We start from the raw sequence: 15,829 nt of genomic DNA, 5'->3' as shown, positions 1-15,829 counted from the left end.
TCCCACATAAATCATGAAATTCCAACTTAGAAAAAAAAATTAGTGTTGTTTAAAATTTATTAATCATTAAATTTCTCTGACTTAGTTATTTAAATATAAACATTTAATCAGTAAACATACATAATAAAGTCTTTTTTTTTAATGCCAAATCTTTGTTTGGGAAAGCTTTAGGTCACTGTTTTTGTCGTTGTTTTTTTTTTTAATTATTAGAAAATTATTTTTGAAAATAATAAAAAAATTTGTCCCAAATCAAACCTAAATTATAGGCTTTTTAACAACTATCTCAATTTTCTCATAATTAATCATCATTGAGCTTTTGGAAATTAAATGAGAAAATTTTAGATGCAAATATGATGAGTCTCTTTCTCTACCTATAATTTTATTAATTATATTTAATTTCAAAATAAATTCAAATAAATATAAGAATTTTCCTATTCAATTTATCTGTGTCTATTATGTGGGGAAAATTATTAGGTACAGATACCAGATATAGAGACATGTCCGGATATCCACTTAAAATTTGACACGTGTAGTGCACTTTGGTTGTACTTTTTATATGATTTACCTGCAATTTAGTTGCACTTTGACTGCTCTTTTGTTGCGCTTTTTGTCTGTGCTTTAATTGCGATTCAGCTGCGTTTTAACTGCTCTTTTGTTGCGCTTTTTACTACGCTTTGATTGCATTTTACTTGCATTTTAGTTGCACTTTGACTGTCCTTTTGATCAGCTTGACTTAAAATTTTACGGACGCATTAAATATACATGTCAATATTTTATTAGAGTCTTTGGATTCACCTCAACTTTCCATCTCTGCACATAATAATTTCCGTTATGTGGAGGCCACCAGTTATGCTCTTTCTCTATTTAAAACCTTATTTCCCTCTTCGTTCTTACACGAAAGGAGGAAATGGACATTGGGGATGCGTACCTACAAGGAAGCAGAAGCCCCTCACCTTTCTGGAAAAGCGGGGAAGGCTCAATATTCTCCATATCTTCGAGCGAGAGAGGCGAGGAGGAGGAGTTGGATTTGAGATGGGCTGCGCTTCAGAAGCTTCCAACTTACAATAGGGCTAGGAAGGGAATTCTGAATTTTGAAGATGGCGAGCTCAAAGAGATCGATATCAAGAACCTCAGCTATCACGATAGGAGAAACCTGCTCGACAGACTGGTACGAGTTGTAGAAGAAAACAACGAGAAGTTTCTTCTTAAGCTAAAGGAAAGATTCAATAGGTATGAAATATAATTTATCAGGTTAGGCTTCGTTAAATGAAGCTCTGTTTTTTTTTTTTTAATTCCCGAAGCCACTTTGTTGTTTCTCAGGGTTGGAATCGATTATCCAACCATCGAAGTGCGGTATGAGCTTCTAAATGTTGAGGCTCAAGCATATGTGGGAAGCAGAAATTCGCCCACCTTCTTCAATTCAATTCTTAACACAGTTGAGGTATACGAAGTGTTCATCGCGGAAGTTTCTGGTATTTTTGTTTATAGAGTATGAGGAGCTCGAAGCAATCAGGATTTGTTACTTCATAGTTACTTTATTTTAATGCAGTTCTTTAGCAATCACCTTCATATAATTCCAAGCAAGAAGAAACCATTCACCGTACTCAACGATATTAGTGGAATCATCAGGCCTCGAAGGTATCGAAATGTCTCTCCCTTCATATTTATCTAATGGTTTGCTAAACCTTGCTTGAAATCTACAGGATGACACTGCTTTTAGGCCCCCCTGGTTCAGGGAAGACGACACTGTTATTGGCTCTAGCTGGGAAGCTAGGCTCAGATCTTAAGGTCTTCTAATTCTTACAATAACTTTAATGATCTTAAGATCTTAAATTTATGAGATTGTTTTCAATCTTATGAAGCTCATGACAATGAAAATTAAAAAAAATTGATGCAGGTTTCTGGAAATGTGACATATAATGGTCATGCAATGGATGAGTTTGTTCCACAAAGAACAGCAGCTTATATAAGCCAGTATGATCTCCACATGGGAGAGATGACAGTGAGAGAAACCCTTGCATTCTCTGCCAGATGTCAAGGGGTTGGCTATCGTTTTGGTGAGGAAAAAATCCTCCGTTAAGAAAAAAACCTCATTAACTCATACGGTTGCAACGTTAAATTAGCATGTTTATCTGCGTACTGTCTGCAGATATGTTGACTGAATTGTTAAGGAGAGAGAAGGAAGCAAATATCAAACCTGATGCTGATATAGATGTCTTCATGAAGGTGAAATTAGCAACTAATTCATTAAGAAACATATTTCTATCCATCTAAATAGACTTCTTTTAAAATTAAATGAAGCTATCACATTGACATGATATAAAAAAATGTAATGCTGCAGTATTATTTGTTTAATTTTACAGGCATCATCAATGGAAGGGAAAGAAACTGGTGTGATCACAGATTATATTATGAAGGTATTCTTTGTTGTTTGATTGAGAAAATCACTAATGAAAAATAGAGGAAGCGAGGAACAAGAATATTATAAAATATTTAACTTTTTTTTTTATAAAATTTGGTAACAGATTCTGGGATTGGAAATTTGTGCTGATGTCATGGTAGGCAATGAAATGTTAAGAGGTATTTCTGGAGGACAAAGAAAGCGTGTCACCACTGGTAAATGAACTAATTAGTTTCTCAACTCATTAAGTTATCGTTGCTCTTGTGATCAGTAATCAATGCATAATTTTACAGTTAACATATCTAAGACAAAGTTCATTGTGACATAGGTGAGATGATTGTTGGTCCCGCAAAAGCATTGTTCATGGATGAAATATCAACGGGCCTTGATACCTCTATATATATATATTTTTTTTTTTTGGTTTCAAGGCACATGATATTTTCTTTTAGAAAATTTATTTGATCAACATGAATCTTGAGACATTATTTGAATTGAAAATTTTCTGAAAATTCAGAATCATCAAAACTACGATTTCAATAAACTTATAGTTGAACTGAACTTCTAATAGGTGAATTGAACATCTCAACAACAAATCCAACAACGCCAAAAGCTATCCAATTTGAGTCCAAATGAACTCAAATGAAGCTCTTAGGCATATTTGAAAGTTTTAGGTTATTAATTAAAAGACCAAATGGTCTAAAATCTTGAATGTTTTATTCCAACTTGAGCGAACTATTTGTTTTTCTTCCCAGGTGACTTCAGTGAAAGATCAAAAGCAATATTGGGCACGACATGATAAACCATATCGATATGTGCCAGTTAAGGAATTCGCAAAAGCATTTCTCTCATTTCATGTTGGTGAAAACCTTCGAAAAGAGCTATCTGTTCCTTTTGACAAGAGCAAGAGCCACCGTGCTTCTCTAACAACTTCAAAATTTGCTGTCAGTGGAATTGAAATACTGAAAGCCTGTGCTGAAAGAGAGCTGCTTCTAATGAAGAGAAATATCTTTGTTTATGCATTTAGAGCTTTTCAAGTAAGACAGTACCCTTCAACTAAAACCTAATACTTCAATCCCCCAAATCAAAATCATGCTCATTTCGTTGGCTTTCAGGTCATGTTTATGGCAGTTGTCACGATGTCACTCTTCTGGAAGACAGAAATGCATCACAGATCTATAGATGATGGACAGATTTACATGGGAGCTCTCTTTTTCTCTCTTCTCACTATCTTGTTCAATGGCTTCTCTGAGCTTGCTTTAACCATTATTAAGCTACCTGTCTTCTTCAAGCAAAGGGACTGTGACTTTTTTCCTTCGTGGGCTTTTGCATTGCCAAATTGGATCTTAAATATACCATTTTCATGCGTTGAAGTTGCAATTTGGGTACTTCTCACTTACTTCGCCATAGGATATGATTCAAGTGCAGAAAGGTAAGAAATGTTTAAATTAACTTATAACTTTCATGTTTTATTGGAACTTTTATTTGTGTGTCTCAATATTTTTTGGTGCAGGTTTTTCAAACATTACCTTCTGCTGCTTCTGGTAAATCAAATGGCATCCGGAATGTTTCGGTTCATTGCAGTACTGGGAAGAATTCTTGTTATTGCTAATGTATTAGCAGCCTACATAATATTGGTGATTTTAGTGTTGGGTGGATTCTTAATTTCACACGGTTGTTTTCAAACTATATCTAGCAACCTTTTCATTTCTATATTATAAGTGCTATAGGGAAATGCTATGGTACAATCAAAAAAGGTTATTTTTATTACTTGTTATTCAACTTGGCTTAGAGATATGAATATGAACATTATTTAGTAGTATTAAATAAAACTCAAATCAAATCCATTTTATAAATCCTATATGATGTAGCCTCGAATCAAGCAGGTGGTGCATCGCCGCATGTTTTTGGCCCATCATCTCATTTCTCAGGTTTACCTGTCAAAGGAGCACGCGCCTTCCTAGCCTGCTTTCTCCTTTGCTTTCTTCTTGCAGAAGCCTAAGCACCTATCTGCCATGGTTCAACTCCTCTGCCACTCTTCCAACCTCATCATATGCTACCCTGGACAACACCGCACCCTAGTCCCGCTCCCAGTCTAGCACGATTTTCCCGCTTCTTCTCGCACGTCGCCGAACCTACACCTCCTTCTACCCTGCTCACAACCTAGCTGCCTAGCATGTACCTCCTTCGTCAAACCACCTTCTCCACCCCATTTGCGCATCTCAATCCTTCGCCATAACCTCCTCCACTAGCAGCCCCAGTTCACCATTCTCCTCACAAGGCACTTCCAAATGCCTGCTACCCCAAAGCACCACCACCTCTCACCTTTCCCTGTCTCCTTTTTCGGATAGTTTCTCTCTCTCATCCATTTTTCTCTCTACAATAGTGGGATCTCTCTCTTTATATCTCTAACTCTTTGCTTTTCTTTACACTCTCTTTCCCCTCTTTCAAACAAAATCATCTCTCATCTCTTCCCATCTTTTTCTCTCACATATTTTAGATGTCTCGGATCTATTGTTCAGAGTAATAGTGAAATAGATGGAGATATTATTAGTAGAATTCAAATTTGATGATTAAAGTATGCATCAAAGTATCCCTCAAACTTAAGAGAAAGTTCTATAAGATGGTGGTGAGACCTAGAATGCTTTATCGCGCAGAATGTTGGCCATCAAAAGAGAAGCATAAAATTAAGTGTTGCAGAGATGAAAATGCTTAGGTAAATGAGTGGCTTTACTCTTAGAGAAAGAATATGAAACGAGCATATGCGTAAAAGGTTGGAGTAACTCCAATGGCATATAAGATTAGAGAGAGAGAGTCGCCATAGAAGGATTGTTCATATTAAACGTCGACCTTCTGATGACCCTATTAGGAGAGTATATGTACTAAATTTGGTTTATGCTAAGAAAGGTAGAGGTAGACCTAAAAGGATTCAGTTATAAAATATTAGAAATGATTTTTTTTTAATTAAATTTAAATGAGATGAGGAGTAAACACCGCAATGTCGAAACAAGCAGAAAAGTAAATGACATCAGGATTTAACGTGAAAAACTCTAAAATAAAGAAAAAACCATGAAGCCACACCACACCAAGAAATTCACTATGAAAATAGGTATAAATAAGTACATATCTCTCCTCTCTGAGCCTCTCCTTCTCTTCTCACATGCACTGTTCTCAATATCTACACTTTCAAAATACAAGAGAAAGCCAAGTAAAATAACTCCAAGGGACGCAGCCCTCTAGAAAAAAAAGATATAAAACCACTCAATCTATCTCGCAGTGCTAGTCGAAAGCGCTGTGACTCTTGAACTTCTGTCTTGATCGACTACATCACCATATCTATGTCATTGCGGCGCTCTGCTCTCTATCATTCAACGCCGGTGCGTTTGCACCCGAACTCAAGCTTGGAATAAACCTTCTGCACCTCCAGGAGCACGAGAAACTTGAGGACCGAGGCAACAAAACAATTTGATTGATTACACAATTAGATTCCAAACATAACATCAACATGGCGGAGAGTTCTGCATATTCCCTCGTGTAAGTATATAAAAGCTTATGCGTGCTTTTTACATGTAGTGGGATAGAAGATGTGGCCATGGTGTCTCATAACATCAATAATGCATGCTTTGTTTAGTATGGTGAGAGTGCCTAGCACTTTCTAAGATGCCTCATATGCGTAGGAGTTGGGGTGTTGGAAGGATGCTGAAATTTTCTATGGATCAAATATGCTAAGAGCTTTAAAATGATATGATGAAGGAGTTTATGAATATAAATGCAACAAAATAAAATAAAAATAGTACAAAAATTTGGAAAAAAAGATGAGAAAATAATATGTACACTCGAAACACAACTATGTCATGATGAATGAAGACAAGGTTTGAATAAAACAAAACTTACAGAGATTTATAATGAATACAACAACTTGCTAAAGAATATGAACAAAACCTTAAAGGGTAATGTGAAAAATCTGACAAGATTCTAACTTGTAAATTGTAAAAAATCTCATTGAATGCGCAACACACATAGAGGCTAATAGAAGTTTGAATGCAATTTTGTAATATTTCAAAATAAAATTGTGCAAGCCTTTTAATGATAATTCTAGCTCAAATAATCAAAATTTAAAATTGTCAAATCATGTTGAAATATAATTATAAAATTCAAATATGTTGCCTCAAGAAGCTTTCCATTGTCTTAAGAAGCATACCACTCATTTGAGAAGTGTACAACTACTTCGTGAGGCATGAATTGTCTCAAGAAAAATAGAACCACCTCAAGAACTGTGCCGCTCATTTTAGAAGTGCATAATGGTCTTGTGAATTGTTAGTTTTGTGTGAAATATAATTGTGTTGATCAGTCAAGCTGTACTAGTACGTTAAACCTCAATTCTATTAGTCAAGCTCGTCGTGGGGTCCTCCCCTTTCTTGGGTTTGAGTGCGTTGCACCAAAAATATATTTTCCCATACAACCGTACAATGCCTCGACGTTTTGTACCTAAGCACCCCGACGCTCTATAGTTTGCTTGGAGAAAGACAAAGAGTGGAGCGTTGTGGTGCCCCAACCCCAACTCTGTGACGATCTAGACCTCAACGCTACACATTATGAGTAGATTGGTTACAGAGTTGAGCGCTATGGTGGGATCATGACACTACGAAACGAACTGACAGTTTTACTTTTTTGTTTTTCATTAAGGGTTGAGTCCCTTGGTAGTTTTCTAAGCATATCTTTGTTTGTTCTTATGTAAAAATGGTGTAAGGGTGTAGAGAGGCAAATTGTAAAACAAAGAAGAAATTTCTAGGCAGTATGTTATCTTTAATATAAGATGACTGAAATTTGAGCTGGAATACCTAAAGTCTCTCAGCAAAATAGGGGCATGAATTTTTGGATCCCACAATTTTTTTTTAGAAGTTATTCTAGTTTTATTGGGGGACATTCTAGAAAAATGTCCTTATTTTCATTGATAGTTTAGATGATACAACTTCAAAAAATGTGAGCTGTTTGATCGTGATAAAACCATATTTAACTTGACATTTTTTTATAATTATAAAGTTAATTATCAATGGATACTGGTTGTACCATACGGCTTCCCATGTTATAGTAGCGATTTCTTATCAACTATGCATCTACATTTGGCAGGGAATGTGAAGAAATGGTGGTTATGGGGTTATTGGTCATCACCTGTAATGTACTCGCAAAATGCTATTTCGGTGAATGAGTTCCTTAGCAAGAGTTGGAGCCATGTAAATATATTTTTTTATCAAACTAGTTATAGAATCTCATAACAGTAATAGATATTAAGGAAAATGCATGACCATGGCGCTTGAATTTTTTGCAGGTTTTACCTGGAACAAATGAAACACTTGGAATAATTATCTTAAAATCTAGAGGAATATTTCCGGAAGAAAATTGGTATTGGATTGGTGCAGGAGCTTTGTTTGGATATGTTCTCATATTCAACTTTCTTTTCATTGTTGCTCTATCTTATCTCAAACGTAAGAAGTTACATGCTTTACATTAATCATATACTGCAAATAAATCGCAAGCTTTTAGTCAGAGGTGTCTTGTTATAATTTTACAGCACCTGGGAAGGCTCAATCAACTGTAACTGAGGAGGTTTTCAGGCAGCAACAAAATAGCATATTTGAAAAAAGTACGCTGCAACCAAGAGGTATGTACTCCTCCATTTATAAGTCTAAAAAATAAGTTATGTTAACAGTTATTTACAATGGTGTTCTTGGAACAATAACTGATTATGATTCATATAGAAGAAGCAACCAGAACGACAATAGCAGGAAATGCTAACTCAAATGAAATGAAAGGAATGGTGCTTCCATTTTTACCTTATTGCGTCACATTTGACAATATAAGTTATTCGGTGGATATGCCAAAGGTAAATTAGATTTGAAAAAGTTGATAAATAAATGCATAGGAAAATTACTATGTAAGTAACTATTGATTTCAAATAACATGAACATGTTTATAGGAAATGAGAGCTCACGGAATTGAGGATAAATTGATGCTTCTAAATGATGTGAGTGGTTGCTTCAGACCAGGAGTGCTTACTGCTCTAATGGGTGTTAGTGGAGCAGGTAAGACTACTCTTATGGATGTACTTGCAGGAAGAAAAACGGATGGATATATAAAGGGAAACATCACCATTTCTGGATATCCCAAGAAGCAAGAAACTTTTGCTCGTATTTCTGGATATTGTGAACAAAATGATATCCATTCTCCAAATGTCACAGTTTATGAATCCCTTGTATATTCTGCGTGGCTTCGCCTTCCTTCTGAAATTGATTCAGTGAAAAGAAAAGTGAGCGAAATATGTAGAAATTTGCTCATATCATCTTCATTTCAATTATAAACATTTTTTTCACATTCAGTTTTGGATATAGATGTTCATTGATGAGGTGATGGAGCTTGTTGAGATGAAAACATTAAAAGATGCATTGGTTGGATTGCCTGGAATAACTGGATTGTCAACTGAGCAACGCAAGAGATTAACTATTGCTGTTGAGCTCGTTGCAAACCCTTCAATAATATTTATGGATGAGCCAACCTCCGGGCTTGATGCTAGGTCTGCTGCTATTGTAATGAGAACTGTTAGAAACACTGTTGACACAGGAAGGACGGTAGTGTGCACAATTCACCAACCAAGTATTGATATATTTGAATCCTTTGATGAGGTATGTTGCCATATTGTATGATTAAACTTTATAAGGTTATCTAAGAATATGTGTACTACATAATTTTCATTATGTTTATATTTACTTTTTGTATTGCAGCTCTTCTTGATGAAGCTTGGAGGTGAAGAGATTTATGTTGGACCATTGGGGAATAATTCTTATCATCTTATCAACTATTTTGAGGTTAAAAAATAATAATTTAGATTATTTTTCTTTTTCTTAATTTAAAACATCATCACATCTTAGCCCATGAGTAAGACCCTCTCTCCTAAGCTAGAAGATATTTCTTTCTATGTTGCGTCAGAATTCGTGCAACACAAGAAGCGTCTTACATCTGAGCTAAAATGAACTGTAGATATTCCAACTCTTTTGTTTTTATGCGTTTCTTATTGTGTTATTAATTATCCAGGCCATTCAAGGCATCCAGAAGATAAAGAATGGTTACAATCCTGCAACCTGGATGTTGGAAGTCACAACATCAGCACAAGAAATTGCATTAGGTGTTGATTTCAATGAAGTTTACAAAAACTCTGAATTGTACAAGTAAAGAACCTGCCTAATCTTTCATCTAGTTCAAAGTGCAATTTGTCATAAATTAATTCATTTCTTAACTAATGTGTTGCAGGAGAAACAAAGCATTAATTATGGAACTAAGCCAACCATCTATTGGATCGAGTGATTTATGTTTTCCAACAAAATATTCACAATCGTTCCTAACCCAATGCATTGCATGCTTATGGAAACAAAACTTGTCATATTGGAGGAATCCTATTTATTCTGCATTAAGATTTTTTTTCACTCTTATGATTGCGTTGATGCTTGGGTCAATATTCTGGAATCTTGGTGGTAAAAAGTAAGTTGACAAATAGAAGAATATCAATACCACTAGTATTTCATTCTTATAAATTTGCATTAAACTGTTATAATGATAGTAGTCAGTTGACAAATGATATGGCTGCAGAGACACACAACAAGATTTGTTCAATGCCATGGGTTCCATGTTTGGGGCTGTGTTATTTATGGGAGTCTCATACTCAACTGCAGTACAACCAATTGTTAATATTGAGCGCACAGTCTTTTATAGAGAGAGATCTGCTGGAATGTATTCAGCATTTCCATATGCTTTTGGACAAGTAATGCACCTAATCTCCTTCCACTATGTGTCATCAAGTTATGCTTCCTACAACTTTACAAATTTTAGTATTCTTATTTCCTATACTTCATTTTTCAGGTTGTAGTTGAGCAACCATATATCTTAGTTCAATCAGTAATATATTGTATTATTGTGTATTCAATGATTGGGTTTGAGTGGACAACAACGAAGTTCTTATGGTACATATTTTTCACATATTTCACATTGCTATACTATACCTACTATGGCATGTTAGCTGTCAGCTTGACACCGAACGACACCATTGCCGCTATTGTCTCATCATTTTTCTATGGAATGTGGAACCTTTTCTCAGGATTTGTTGTCCCCAAGAAGGTAAGTTTGAACTTTTCTTATGCTTATTTGATTGCTTATTGATAAAAAATATCTAGTTGAATATAATGATTTTATTTTCACTTGTTTTATATATGAAATTTCATTTGAGGGTTTTGTAGAGTTTAAACTTAATGTAGACTTCTACTTACATCCAATAAAATGATAGAATTTTTTAATTTTAAATATTTTTTATAACATTTTCAATCTAACACGTTTTAGAAATGATGTTGGTTTCACTCTTTTGTGTATGAAAAGTAATCATCATCTTTGAGAAACTTAAGGATATAATTCTGATTTGAGCCCCTATATTGATATTACATAGTAGATGAAAAACAGGTTTTAGAAAGATATATATGTATATCTATGATGCACCGACACTCCTATTTGTGAAGGTATGCAGTGTCGGACACGGACATGCACCCAACACAGTTGGGACACGTATTGGACACTGTCGAAACATGTTCGATTCAAATAATATGTCTGTTTTTTTAAAGAACATTTAATTAAAAAATAATAATAAAAGTTTTTAACGAGCCAGACTGTAATTGATTAAGGGTTCTAATCATTGATTATTCTACTCATAGCTATAGGATTGTAATTTGTGTGCTCCCTCTAGCTGTTAACCCCTCTTAGAGTATTTCTCTTTTTCATAATTTGCATTATCTTATTTCTATGATAAGATTTTTGGAGTCTTTATACATCTTCCATACTTTGTTTAGAAATAAGTAATATAAAATTCAAAGTGGTTGTTACATATTTTCTACAATTTCTTTCGACTTATCTGTCCATTAAAATAAAACTATTTTACTTCAGAAGTATGTGATGTATGAAAGTCATGTTGATTTCTAATTAAATCATCATTTTCTAAAATACATTTTCTACGTGCAACCAAGTGAGTCCTTACATTCAATCAATTGATATGATCTAGTAAATTCCAATACTTTTTAAAAACATTTTTTCTATTTTTTTTAATAATATTTATTGCTTTTATTTGCTTTGTAGGCACTGCCAATTTGGTGGAGTTGGTACTATTGGATTTGTCCTGTTTCATGGACTCTATATGGATTGCTTGTATCACAATATGGAAATGACAATAATCTGCTCGATACAAAACAGACAGTGGCAGAGTTCTTAAATAGTTACTTTGGATATAAATATGATTTTTTGGGGGTGGTAGCAATTGTTGTCGTCTTTTTTGCAATTCTCTTTGCTTTCTTATTTGGTTTTGCAATCAAATTTGTCAATTTTCAAAATAGATGATGGTGTTTTGCAGTAAAAGAAAAGTAATAAGTTTAAATTTTGTAATTGTAACATGAAATGGGGCTTCCACTGTTATTGTAACAAATTGAAATGTTAATAACAAGGATATTCTAGTATTAGTTATATTATTATTATATAATATATTCTATAATTTTTTCATGTATTTGCCCATGTATTGGCACCTATTCTATTGAAAATATATAAGTTATTTTCCCTCATTAGTTTCAGTATAGTATCAGAGCCTCACTAAGCGCTAGCTGTTCATGCCTTTCCAATTCCATGAGTTCACCTCTCCTTGAATGACTGTTGACCTCTGTGTAAAGAACCAAAAGAAGAAAAGAAAAAAAATGTACGTACCTCAAACTGTCGAAGCCTGCGAATCCCGCATACCTCGTATCAGTTGAAATGCCGCCAAAATCTCCGCGAATACCACCTGAAATCCTGCGAGCTGCTCTGATTCGCGATCATTCCCGGATATCCAGCGAGCTCTCCTCGACTGCAGCTCGCTCTCGCTCATTAAAATGCCAAGAGAGCGACACTCTTCGGTTCTGCTTCTTCTTCTCTTCGCTTCTCCACTCAAAAAGGCATGAGCTTGTCTTCTTCTTCCTCCCGCGTGAGAACCCCAAATCCCACGAGCCACCGAAGACCTACCTCATTCGCAAACCTCCGATCCTCTTCTTCCCGAACTCCATTCGCCGAGTCTACTGCCTGCGATCAGAACCTGCAAACCACAGAGATCTCGGTAGCTTCTCTAGCCGAAGGTCTTCCTCCCGTCGGCCTTCCTCATAAGCCTCTATCAACCTCAACCGACCATCAAAACCTCTGCCTTAGCCAACCTACTCGTACCTGGACGAAACTCGCACCTCCTTCTTTCTCTTGCATCCGAACCCCTCTAGCCCGACGCCTCTGAACGGATCCTCTCTGTGTACAGTAAAGCACAGGTCACTGTAGCACTGTAGATAGAGAGAATCGAACGTGTTCCGTGACCTGATGCAATAATTTGCCCTGCCCTCCACTTAACCTAACCTTCTAAGCCCAATACGTCAACCCTTTTCAAACTACAAGTCCAAATCATCCTAACTCGAGCCCCACTTATCCCATTCGGAACCCAAATTAACCCAAGGTAATAAACTCCCCCCCCCCCTCCCCCCTCACTTAGCCCATTCGGAACCCAATTAATCCAAGTAATCCCTAAACCCCCACCCCACCCCACCAATTACTGCTAGTTATATTTTATTATTATTAATTATAATAATCATTTATTATAATTATTGATAATTAGTTTGTTATAATTATTGATAATTATAAATAACTATTAATTATAATGATTATGTTAATTATTAATAATTATAGTTATTATTAATTATAATAATTATGTTATTATTATCGCAAAAAAGGAGAAAAATCCAAAAAAAAAGAGAGAAAAGAAGGATGTTATGATTTTGTGTATTTTGCACCATCGTGTTGTCGCATCGACACCTTGCCAATGTATAAATCCCAAACATGAGAAAACCAACCATCCTCGACACTTGTAGCGCGGTGAATAATCACCCATGCGTGCTTTTCTTAGCACGATGGGAGGAAGTTCGTCGTGGTGCTAGCGGCGAGGCTGGTATTCCCTCGTAAAGTCTTTTTTTACATTTGCAGTGCACCGAGGGACCCTCTATGCACGTTTTTCTTAGCGTGGTGGGAGGGAATTCGATGAGATGCCTACGGCGAGGCAGGTGATTCTTGTGTGCGCTTTTCTTAGCACAACAGGGTAAGAAAAGAACTGGTTCTTTAAATATGTGCTTTTAAAGACCCATGCACGCCTTTCTTGGTACTACGACCGCGGTGTCCCACGACACTGACCGTGCACGTCTTTTTTGACGTAGCAGGCAGGCTGTGACTCTTGGTTTTTCCCCTAAACAGGGGAGACGTTGGGAGGTTGTTGAAATTTCATTTGAAGATGCAAAGCACTTGGATAAAGAAGAAGATAACCTGGTTTGAACTAAGTGAAGGAAACTTGATTGAACTCATATAAACACTTACAAGGGACCGCACTCATACTTGAATTTGAACCGATGGCAAATTGAAAACAATTATAATGAACTTAATGTGGATTTGAATAAATATAAAGGATGCAATTTGAACTTGCTAAGTGAATAATAATAAATTGAACTTAAATGAATTTAAATCCAAACAAGTGACAATGAACCACAAGGGACTGTGGTTGAACCAAGACTCGAGATGAGCAAGGACTTCTGAACTTGGACTTGATTTGAATCAAGCATAGTAGATATGAACAGAATTTGAACTCAATAAGCCCACAAGGAGCTTGAACTTGACTTAAACCTGGATTTAAACATTGAGTATAAATAAAGTACATAATGATATAGAATTCAAGTGACTAATAAAAAACTAAATTTTGAATAATTAAATGATTGGTCAAACATGCAAATGATAAATGACAATCATGATTGTTCAAACAAGGATCGATTGAAAGACTTATGGCTCTCTCATAAGTAACAAATGAGTTCCATAAACATTGAAAGGAAGTATAAAATGAGCATAGTAGGTTGTTGACAAATGTATGTTAGAAAATTAGCGATGACTGTAGTCATTCTGATAGTCAACAATAATCTACAAATACACACACCAATCTATTATAGATTATTTAGATCTTAGTGCAGTGAGTTCAACAAATCATTAGCGAATATAAATGGGGGAAATATAGTGAACACAACTCACCCATTGATCTATCATGCAAGTAGATATATCTATCTCCTTCAAGAAGAAGAATCAGATATGCAACGAACATAAAAACCTTCTTGCAAAGGAATTTTGGAGATCTTCAAGCTAATCAAAATTCAAGGGGGTATGAAGGGCATTTAGCAGTTGATACAATTGCTTTATAACACTCCAGCAATTTACATCAATATATAAACAAGCACACTAATTTGTATGCAAGTAAGGATATAAGATCTGCAATACATACGAGTTACCTACGAATGTAGATGTATGTACAACATTCTGCCTATGGATAGATGTAGAAAGACATCAGTAAATACAATATCCTATAGTCAATTTCAATCTATAAATGAATACATCTACCTGCAACAATAATGGATGTATTATAGGGACCAAAATCATAGTGAAATGCATGAAGAATGCAGCGAATACAAGTTCCTATGAGCTTTTGCAAAAGTAGGAGATTCGTTAGTGCACTATAATTCACCTGTAGAAAGCAACAACTTGTGCACGACAGTCTACCTGCATGAAACGGGTAAATGAGCATAGTACGATACCACGCCACCAAATCTGTAACATCCTTACAAGAGGACAGAAGGCATGTATAAGCATCCAAATAGAACGCTGCATTCAAATGAAGGTCACCCACACAATTGAGCAGCATCAAATATCTAAAAATGTCCTGTATTTTGACAAAAAAAAAACTCAAAATTTAATCGGGTAATTTTAAATGTGTATTTTTTCCATGTGTTTTACCAATATTAATTTTATTAGAATATGTTGTAAAACAATAAAAGCCCCAAAATTAGATTTCAAATGTTCCTAATAAATGATTTTTTTGAATTGTTATTGTTGAGTGTGTACAAGTTCTACCTCATGGATACTATTGAAATTATCATATATGTGTTTCTTTCATGCATTTATGCATTATGTTAAATATCTTCATACATATCGAACATATAAATGTTTCCATGTCCATGTGATGAAATGTACATGTCATGTTCATGTGGTGAAGGATGTGTGGAGAGAAAAGAAGTGATATAAGTGGTGGTGTTTGTTTCATATTTTGTTCAATACAAGTATAGTTATAAGGGCATATGCACACATGTACCTCCTCCATGTGTCTTGAGTAGGTGTGAGATGAACAAGTGAAGATATAAGTGAAAGTGGAGTTATAATGGGAATTGAGCTATATATATAATTTCTTCATCTATCCTAAAACAACTATAAGATGGTCAAGTGGAAATATAAGTGAAAATCAATATATAAGAAGGC

General features: G+C 35.2%; 2 protein-coding genes across 2 annotated transcripts in view; one reads left to right on the top strand and one right to left on the bottom strand.

The window, feature by feature from the left end:
- The first annotated feature begins 907 nt into the window (after positions 1-907).
- On the top strand, positions 908-11,947 carry LOC110105513 (ABC transporter G family member 44). Its single transcript, XM_020835044.2, has 24 exons — positions 908-1,230; positions 1,321-1,441; positions 1,550-1,638; positions 1,704-1,788; positions 1,898-2,057; positions 2,150-2,226; positions 2,364-2,417; positions 2,526-2,616; positions 2,730-2,794; positions 3,154-3,435; positions 3,514-3,830; positions 3,912-4,072; positions 7,529-7,632; positions 7,728-7,884; positions 7,971-8,060; positions 8,158-8,282; positions 8,376-8,705; positions 8,788-9,078; positions 9,178-9,261; positions 9,488-9,621; positions 9,704-9,931; positions 10,040-10,211; positions 10,310-10,564; positions 11,567-11,947. The coding sequence occupies exons 1-24, from the start codon at positions 908-910 to the stop codon at positions 11,822-11,824; spliced, it is 4,053 nt and encodes a 1,350-aa protein (XP_020690703.1). The 3' UTR covers positions 11,825-11,947.
- A 453-nt stretch (positions 11,948-12,400) lies between these two features.
- The window catches only part of LOC110105512 (ABC transporter G family member 44-like), a 29,717-nt gene continuing 26,288 nt past the window's right edge, over positions 12,401-15,829 (bottom strand). Inside the window, exons 26-27 of the mRNA XM_020835043.2 lie at positions 12,671-12,745; positions 12,401-12,532 (exon numbers count right to left, since the gene is read on the bottom strand). Of these exons, the coding sequence (XP_020690702.2) occupies positions 12,401-12,532; positions 12,671-12,745 (207 nt within the window). The remainder of the gene's footprint in view (positions 12,533-12,670; positions 12,746-15,829) is intronic.

The sequence above is a fragment of the Dendrobium catenatum genome, unplaced genomic scaffold, assembly GCF_001605985.2.
Source record: "Dendrobium catenatum unplaced genomic scaffold, ASM160598v2 original_scaffold_101791, whole genome shotgun sequence".
Taxonomy (NCBI): Eukaryota; Viridiplantae; Streptophyta; class Magnoliopsida; order Asparagales; family Orchidaceae; genus Dendrobium; species Dendrobium catenatum.
Note: the sequence above shows the minus strand (reverse complement) of the source record. Positions and strands in the feature narration are given on the sequence as shown.

Coding starts and splice junctions, on each gene's coding strand:
- LOC110105513 (XM_020835044.2), top strand. CDS start 908: ATGGACATTGGGGATGCGTACCTACAAGGAAGCAGAAGCCCCTCACCT. Junction 1,789..1,897: donor AGCTAGGCTCAGATCTTAAG/GTCTTCTAATTC, acceptor AAATTGATGCAG/GTTTCTGGAAATGTGACATA. Junction 8,283..8,375: donor ATTCGGTGGATATGCCAAAG/GTAAATTAGATT, acceptor ACATGTTTATAG/GAAATGAGAGCTCACGGAAT.